At 37.6% G+C, this 9,953-nt stretch overlaps 1 protein-coding gene across 1 annotated transcript in view; it reads right to left on the reverse strand.

The window, feature by feature from the left end:
- Window positions 1–3,670: 3,670 nt before the first annotated feature.
- Window positions 3,671–9,953, reverse strand: part of LOC137645545 (protein starmaker-like) — an 81,012-nt gene continuing 74,729 nt past the window's right edge. The window contains exon 5 of the mRNA XM_068378348.1: window positions 3,671–5,569. Coding sequence (XP_068234449.1) covers window positions 3,671–5,569 — 1,899 coding nt within the window. The remainder of the gene's footprint in view (window positions 5,570–9,953) is intronic.

A 9,953-nucleotide genomic window follows, 5' to 3' on the forward strand; every position in this document is an offset into this window, starting at 1 on the left:
TCATATCCTACGTTAAATTTTGTTCTCGTATTTTATTTGATTGTATTTCATATTGTTTCATTCTATTATTTTTTCCCTTTTAATGAAGTCATCTGCATTTTTTTTAGTCTACCTAAAATAGGCTTCTGTTAGGCTTTCCTTTCATTTGTGAATTTCTTCGACACAATATTGTAATTCGAATATATTATCGTCTGCTCATTCCCGCTGTGTAAATCCGGCCTGTTTCTTTCATTTTCATATTTTTTTTCTGAAGGTGTTTTTTATTTATCTTTTATATTAACCTGGTAGGCGAGAATGACCATGAATGGGAGGTAAATCAGTTGTTGTTTGCGGATGATACTGTACTGGTTGCAGACACAGAAGAGAAGCTTGACCGACTAGTGACAGAATTTGGAAGGGTGTGAGAGAAGGAAGTTGAGAGTTAATGTGGGTAAGAGTAAGGTTATGAGATGTATGAGAAGGGAAGGTGGTGCAAGGTTGAATGTCATGTTGAATGGAGAGTTACTTGAGGAGGTGGATCAGTTTAAGTACTTGGGGTCTGTTGTTGCAGCAAATGGTGGAGTGGAAGCAGATGTACGTCAGAGAGTGAATGAAGTTTGCAAAGTGTTGGGGGCAGTTAAGGGAGTAGTAAAAAATATAGAGGGTTGGGCATGAATGTAAAGAGAGTTCTATATGAGAAAGTGATTGTACCAACTGTGATGTATGGATCGGAGTTGTGGGGAATGAAAGTGATGGAGAGACAGAAATTGAATGTGTTTGAGATGAAGTGTCTAAGGAGTATGGCTGGTGTATCTCGAGTAGATAGGGTTAGGAACGAAGTGGTGAGGGAGAGAACGGGTGTAAGAAATGAGTTAACGGCTAGAGTGGATATGAATGTGTTGAGGTGGTTTGGCCATGTTGAGAGAATGGAAAATGGTTGTCTGCTAAAGAAGGGGATGAATGCAAGAGTTGATGGGAGAAGTACAAGAGGAAGGCCAAGGTTTGGGTGGATGGATGGTGTGAAGAAAGCTCTGGGTGAAAGGAGGATAGATGTGAGAGAGGCAAGAGAGCGTGCTAGAAATAGGAATGAATGGCGAGCGATTGTGACGCAGTTCCGGTAGGCCCTGCTGCTTCCTCCGGTTCCTTAGATGACCGCGGAGGTAGCAGCAGTAGGGGATTCAGCATTATGAAGCTTCATCTGTGGTGGATAATGTGGGAGGTTGGGCTGTGGCACCCTAGCAGTACCAGCTGAACTCGGTTGAGTCCCTGGTTTGGCTGAAGGAACGTAGAGAGTAGAGGTCCCCTTTTTGTTTTGTTTCATTGTTGGTGTCGGCTACCCCCCAAAATTGGGGGAAGTGCCTGGGTATATGTATGTATGTATTAACCACATTTTGATGGCTTCTTAGTGAGGCCCTGTGGGTTTTAGATCTTTAAATGTGGGTTCCTTTACCTTTTTATCATTACCTCTGCCAACACCATTGTCATCACCCACGTTTCTCTTGGTCTACCATTTCCTTTCCTGCCCAGCGATTACCCTTCACTTTAAGAAATTTATTGGAATGATATTACGATTCTAATATGAAATAGAATACGATTGAGTCTCATGTCATTTTGTTTGTTACATAGGGACCTATCGCCCCCACCCCCCAGAAAAAAAGAATAATTACAAAAAAGGTAAGATTGAGTCTTATGTTATCATTTTGTTTGTATACATAGGAACGTATTGCCCCACTAAAAAAGAATAATTGCAAAAAAAGTATGACTAAGTCTTAGGTTATTTTGTTTGTATACATAGGAACCTATCCCCCCCCAAAAAAAAAAGAATAATTATCTTCAAGATTTTATTGAAAATATAATCACATACACATTATCTGAAGAGCTATAGTCACTGTTTAAATGTTTACACGTTTTTTTTTTTTTTACTACGGATAACACACTGTACTAAAACATCCAAGGAACCCATAACCATGACGTAATATCATTTAGTCCATTATCACATACATTGTTTGAGAATGATTATGGTGCTACATATATCTTAGCTTATTTTGCTTTATTTACATCTGGCAGAAAATCGGTTAAAGTTTCATAATTACAGAAGGTCCTCGACTTACAAACATTCGGAAATACAAACGTAAGTTCTACTTAAATCATTAATCTCAGATATTGTATCAAAAATTCATGATGGAATACTGTGATAAAGGAATATTATATAATTTAAGGCAGTAAGAAAGGCGATATTTGCAATATAATACATAACTATTGATTGACTTTAGCAGCCGAAAATTGTAGGGATGTGATTCAGGTTAGGCGTACCCTAGGCCAAAGTGACAAAATTCGACTTGAAAAAAAAAAATTAGGCGCAAAAACAATTCGGCATACAAACAACTCGACTTACAAACACATTGGAATCGATAAAATTCGTAAGTTGAGTACATTCTGTATCAGGAAAAATACATTGGAGTCTATAAAATTCGTAAGTTGAGTACATTCTGTATCTTGAAAAACACATTGGAATCAATAAAATTCGTAAGTTGAGTACATTCTGTATCATGAAAAACACATTGGAGTCGATAAAATTCGTAAGTTGAGTACATTCTGTATCTTGAATAAGAAAAAATAAAATAGTTTGTTACTCATGGCTTGCGCAAGGAATTCTAGATTTAGGAAACTCCCAGTCAAGATAAAAGAAGGAACATGAAAGTTGCCAGTGTGAAAGCATTTTCATTTGTGTATTACATAATGAACAACAATGAATTTCATCCTAAGGCGAAGAGTCGCTCAACATGAGCATTCCCTCTTGTTTTGGATACGTATTATGCCATTGCAATACCATCTTTGGTGCTTCCATGTGATGAATACCACATCTGGGGTGATAATTCAACTGGATAATTTTTCTGCATAAAGTTATTGTATGTTGTTTACATTCACACATACCAAATCTTGCAGCATTTTCCAATGCTGATGAATGTGGAAAATTTAATTCTCATTTATCTAGATAAGGATTCTTCAACTCCATAACCAAAATATTGACTATTTTACAAGGCTAAATGTAATGTCTAATTTAGCATTCATATAAAAATCACTAAAGTATCCAGTGACCGATCTTAACCTATCATCGACAGTTAAGAAAGTTTAAGGAAAGGAAAAGCTGGCACAGAATAGACTTGGCATGTCTTTGTGCAATAAATGGATGTCATTCATTACTGCTGTTTTCTTTTGAAGAAAATTTCCTATTATTCATTGCTTACACATCCATATTAGTGAACACCTATAATAGTACACTGATGTCTAAACAAATAACTGTCTTCTTACACAAATTTAAAATGCGTGTTGGCTGATTAAGGGTTGATTCACACTATCAGTCCGAAAACGCTCCAGTCTCTGTTCGCTTTCGGTTCGGTCTAGGTACTGGAGTGTTCACACTCTCAGTCCGATCAGTGTCTTTGCAAAATTATGAATATAAGGAAAAGCATAATTGTATAGGAATATTGTCCAGTGATACTAGGAAATGTATTTACCCACTTAACATTAACTTGTTATTGCACATATTGCTTTTTTTCTATCATGACTGGAGCTAGACGAGCGGAGCGGACCTTAGCGCCAATTGACAATATTTGACCGGACTGTGACTGGAGCAAGAGCGGAGCACGACTGGACCGATAGTGTGAATCAACCCTTACCGTGTTGGGTTTCACAAATCCCAGATGTTGTCTTCTTCTTCTTTGTTGTATCCATTTTCAATATTGTCACTAGTTTTTATGCTTTCACCCACACTCTCCTTATCTTTCATTTCACTCACATCTGGACTTATTGTAGTTATGAAGTCAGTATCTTCATTTACTGATTCAGTGTCATCTATATTTTTCTCCAGAAATTTAAGATCTTCTGGAATATCAGCCTCATTCTCGAGAGATTCTTTTCCAAGCTGAGCACTACCTGGACGACTATTTGGATTTTGCATGTCTTGACTGTCAATTGGATTTGATTTCATTGATTCAATATCTAGGGTGGGAGATTTAGAGCCTGGATCTCCTTCATCAACCTGACCATTGTCTCCTGGGTTGTTTGCTTCTAAACTTATAATTCCAGATGTAAGATCATTATTTTCTGATGAGATGTTTCCATTGTCTGGAAGATTGATGTCTGTGGTCTCTTCATCACCTCCCTGCTCTTTTGTACCTGAAATATCATCACCTATTTCAACCCCTTGATCTTCTGAGAAGCTGATTACTTTGTCTGAAAGAGCATTTCCATCATTCTCGTCATCGTTGCTTTGGTCTTTTGTGTCTGAGTTTGCACCAGTTAAATCCTCCACTTGATTTGAGAAGCTAATTACTTTGTCTTCTTCGTTGACTTGGTCTTTTGTGTCCGAGTTTGCACCAGTCAAATCCTCCATTTTATCTGAGAAGCTGGTTACTTTGTCTTCATCGTTTTCTTGGCTTTTTGTGGTTAAGTTTGCACCAGTCAAATCCTCCACTTGATTTGAGAAGCTAATTACTTTGTCTTCATCGTTGTCTTGGTCTTTTGTGTCCGAGTTTGCACCAGTCAAATCCTCCATTTGATCTGAGAAGCTGGTTACTTTGTCTTCATCGTTTTCTTGGCTTTTTGTGTCTAAGTTTGCACCAGTCAAATCCTCCATTTGATCTGAGAAGCTGGTTACTTTGTCTTCACCGTTGTCTTGGTCTTTTGTGTCTGAGTTTGTAGCAGTCAAATCCTCCACTTGATCTGAGAAGCTGATTACTTTGTCTTCAATGTTGTCTTGGTCTTTTGTGTCTGAGTTTGCACCAGGTAAATCCTCCACTTGATCTGAGAAGCCGATTACTTTGTCTTCAACGTTTTCTTTGTCTTTTGTGTCTGAGTTTGCACCAGTCAAATCCTCCACTTGATCTTCTGAGAAGTTGATTACATTGTCTAACTGAGTTTCTTTATCAGGCTCATCGACATTTCCTTCGCTTTTTGCTTCCGTATTCGCACCTTCTAATTCTGGGTCTTGATCTTCTGAAGAGAAGATATCTGTAACTGTGTTCTCTACCCCGTTATTTTCTCCCACTATTGAACCAATGCCATGATTATTTCCAGAAGAAATATCCTTGTCATCTTCAAAATTAAACGCTTTGTTTTCTACACTTGCAGGAGAAGCAGGAGAAACAGTGAAAATACTATCTGCTTTCTGCCACTGTATTTCATCGTTCTCCTGAGGTTCCGAGTCTGCTAGATCTTCAAATGTTAACTTTTCAGGATTGTCTGTGATTTCTGGATCCTCTTTATGATCTTCCCCAATTTCAATATCCTGAACTGGTAGCTCAGTCTCTGCCAAAGGCTGGCCCTCGTCTGTACTTCCCCTATCTCTGATGACCGTGAATAGATTATCGAGTCCTACATGAGAGGCCGTGTCGCTCTTCTTATCATGTACCTCTTCTAATTGTGGTACATCATCTGTAGGATCATCCAGAGATGGAAGTTCTACCTGTTTTGTTTCCTGGTCTGTCAAACTTTCCATAATATCTTCATTCGGAGGTTCAGCAGGTCCTTGTAGGCTGGAAACTCTAGAGGCCAGTTTCCCAGACAAATTATCACCAGTAGAAAGTTCCTGGAAAGAGAAGAAAGTGATTTCAAACAAAATATAAAATCCCAATACATCTATTTCTTTGAAAGTTAAATACTCACTTTTAATGAAATTTGAATATATGCCAGTTTAGTTTTATGATTATTTCTAGTTTTAATCATTATTATCTCGTTCCTCATTGAAATATTTAGCACTCAAGCCCCAGGCCCTTTTCTGGAACTTTTCATTCAGACTATTCTTAAATAGGATTGTAACACTTTTTTTGTAGCATGAAGATAAAAATATTTCCTTTACATTCATATATAATTTTACACATTTTGTACAATTTTCATAAGCAAACTATAAAAGAAAAGGAAAAAGAAATGGTGTTAACTGGATGTAAAATACGTCAAATGACGACAAAGGGAATAGATATATTTTTGTTATTATTATTACTATTATTATTATCATTGATGTTGTTGTTGTTGTTACATGCTAAGCTACAACCCTAGTTGGACAAGTAGGTTGGTAAAAGACCAAAAGCTCCAAGAGGGAAAATAGCCCAGTAAGTAAACGAAATAAAGAAACTGATAGAATAGTGTGCCTGAGTGTACTCTCGAACAAGAGAACTCTAACCCAAGACAGTGTGCCAGATCATGGTACAGAGACTATGGCACCACCCAAGACTAGAAAACAATGGTTTGCTATTGGAGTGTCCTAAAAGAGTTGCTTACCATAGCTAAAGAATCTCTTCTACCATTAACAAGAGGAAAGTAGCCACTGGACAATTACAGTGCAGTAGGTAATGCCTTAAGTGAAGAAGATTTTTTTTTTATTATCTTAGTGTTGTCAGGTGTATGAGGAAAGAGGGGAATGTGTAAAGAATAGACCAGACTGTTCGGTGTATGTTTAAGCAAAGGAAAAATTAGCTATAACCAGAGAGGGATCCAATGTAGAACTATCAGGCCAGTCAAAGAACCCAATAACTCTCTAGCGGTAGTATCTCCACGGATGGCTATGCCCTGGGCAGCTTACTAAATACAGCATGTAGAATATATGCAATGGGGCCCAAATGGTTAATTGGTTGAAAAATTGGTTATGAAATCTATTTGGGTAGCTGGTTATTTGATTTCTTTTTTTCAAAACAAACGTAATCGAAAGAAGAAAATATTTTTATTTATATTGGAAAAATGCTTAGAAAAAAGCAGGAGTATTTTATAATAGCTTCTGTTCGGCAGGGGAATCGAACCCGGGCCAGCTATTATCTTTTGAGTTGATTCCCCATTTAGTCTCTGATCCCGAGGTAGAGAAAATCCAAATATTAGGTTTTAGACTAAAAGGTGCAATGGAAGAAATTTTGTCTGAAGAGATTACGGTTATAATTTGAAAGGGTGAGTATCTTTCAAACAAGTTTATAAGAAACTACGAAGAGCTTCATACATTCTGATGAAGCTGGAAATGAAACCCGACACTTTTAACCTTATATATATATATATATATATATATATATATATATATATATATATATATATATATATATGTACAGTATATATATCTATATCTATATATATATCTATCTATATGTATATATATATATATATATATATATATATATATATATATAGATATAGATATATATACTGTACACACACACACACACACACACACACACATATATATATATATATATATATATATATATATATATATATATATATATATATATATATATATATATATATATATATATATGAGTGAGAAAGACATAGAAAGAATTTACTGCTATGGTATGCCCTATATGACAATACTATGTACTCAAAGTTTGCGTGACTTTCTCACAAAAACGCAAATGGGCAGCTCAAGGTAGTAAACCAGGTTAGGAAATTTTACGACCTCATTAATCTTCTTGTTACGTCACAAAGTGACATCATTTCGAGAGTGAATGGGAGGGAAGAGTAAACTTTTGTAATACTTAACAGAAGTAAACTGTAAGTTACATAGGTTTGTTTGACTAAGTATTGAAAGGATTCTTTACTTTTTCCATACTAGGACCGAAACTTTTGTAAAGAAATACCAGAAAGGATTGTAAATGGGGAGGGGGGGGGTGAACGAATTAACTGTCATTTGATGGAAAGTACGGAGTTTCTGCCCCCCCCCCCCCCCCCCTTCACCAACTCGATTTCTCCCTAAAGTAGGTGTTTGGTTACTCGACGCGCAGCGCGTGTGTGTCAGGGTGCTTTTCCTCAGAGTGGGTGTACCAGGATTTCCTGTGTCCAACTGTATATTGCACTTTTTAGATATTAAGTCCCTTCTTCTTAAAGGTTTAAAGGCCGCTCATGATATTGTTCTGTGCGCAGAGAGCAGGGAAGATCTGGAAATGAAATTGGAAAGATGGAGGCAAGTACTGGAGGACAGAGGAATGAGAATAAGTAGATCTAAGACAGAATATATGTGTACCACCAGTGAGGGGGATGATAGAGAAAGTATTCAGCTTAGGGGAGAACAGATAAAGAGAGTTGATAAGTTTAAGTATTTGGGATCATTTGTTAATGTTGGAGGAGGTATGGAAGATGAAGTTAAACATCGGGTACAGGCAGGCTGGAACAACTGGAGAGCAGCCTCAGGAGTTCTTTGTGACAAAAGAATACCACTGAGGTTAAAAGGAAAATTTCATAAGACAGTGGTAAGAACAGCAATGCTGTATGGAACGGAAACAGCAAGCATGAGGAAGACAGAGGAGAAGAAGATGGATGTGGCAGAAATGAGAATGCTTAGGTGGATGTCTGGGGTGACAAGAGAGGACCGGATAAGAAATGACTACATAAGGGGGTCGACAAAGGTGGTGGAAATATCAAAGAAAGTGCAGGAAGGGAGGCTGAGATGGTATGGACACTTGATGAGGAGAGATGAGGACCACGTTGGGAGACATACTATGGAGATGGAGGTTCAAGGAAGAAGAAGAAGAGGGAGACCAAGAAAGAGATGGAGGGACTGTGTCAGAGGAGATTTACAGGAGAAGGGGATTGATGAGGCAGAAGCGCAGAATAGAAATAGATGGAAACGGCTCATCCGCAACGGCGACCCCATATAAAAATGGGAACAAGCTGGGAAGAAGAAGAAGAAGATGAAGGGCCGAGGTAAGGGACAGTCACATTGCCCTATCGAGCAGGACAATGCCCAAAGAGGGCTAGGCAATGGTTGCAGATGACTCAGCAGATAGACCAATAGGCTTAACCAAACTCTCCATCCTTAGCTCACAAGGATGGTGAGGTTGCAGCGACCAAAGGAACAAACGAGTTTAAGCGGGACTTGAACCCCAGTCGTTCATTTTCTAGGCAAGGACGTTACTAACAGGCCACCACAGCTGCAATGCTTGGTTGATACTATATATTCAACAATATGTAAACCTGCGTGTTTCAATGCTGTAAAAATATATATTTTCGATTATATGATTAAGATATGTTTACGTAAAGCTAACAAAATTATATTCTAATCACGAATGATTAAATATTTTATTCAGTGTCAAAGTTTCCCTCCATTCAATACAATCCACGTTAAATAAGAAATGAGTATAATTTCCCGCCATTCAATACTATCCACCTTAAATAAGAAATAGTATCGTTTCATCCATTCAGTACTATCCACTTTAAATAAGAAATAAGTCTATCGTCTATGACATCGATCCAATCTATAAAGGTGTGACCGTAAGCTAAAGCATTTGAAGGTTATTTTCCACCAAACACACTACGGGGAAGTGACGAAGAAAACGCTGTATAAAGGCTACGTGCTGTGGGACCATGAACGAGGAATTTGAGGTATGAAATAAATAGCATTGGCCTTCGGTCTCTATATTGAGCTGCACAGGATTTCCCTCTGAGTGCAGCTCAGTTTCGTTGACAACGTTCAAACACACACAATGTGTGTTGGGTCTTAATTACAGTGACTGTAGAACAACGAGTTCGTGTGAATGCTTTTTTAAGGACAGCACGCGAGATTCTTACACGTCTTTGTCTTTGACATACATTTATGAACATATACATCGAATGGTTTGGGATATTCTTTACTTGCTAGTGTACGTGACCTGTAAAAAATAATGGCTGAATGTTTAGCTAGAATGCATGCACACCTTTTCAAACCTTCCCATCTTCCCCCCCCCCTTTCCTAACCACAGCCCGCTAGGTCTGCAATTTGTGGGAGAGTGTAGTTTCCAAGTGTACCTTTCGGTGTACCCCCTATAGCAGGGTATAACTACTATCTCTCCCCCTGTGTGACAGCAAATATGTATATATATATATATATATATATATATATATATATATATATATATATATATATATATATATATATATTCAAAGCCAGATACTTGGTCTTTATTAAATAAGGGAGATTCTCCTCTATCCTCATACAGTTTCCACTTGATAAGGGCAGA

This window comes from Palaemon carinicauda, chromosome 8, assembly GCF_036898095.1.
Source record: "Palaemon carinicauda isolate YSFRI2023 chromosome 8, ASM3689809v2, whole genome shotgun sequence".
Taxonomy (NCBI): Eukaryota; Metazoa; Arthropoda; class Malacostraca; order Decapoda; family Palaemonidae; genus Palaemon; species Palaemon carinicauda.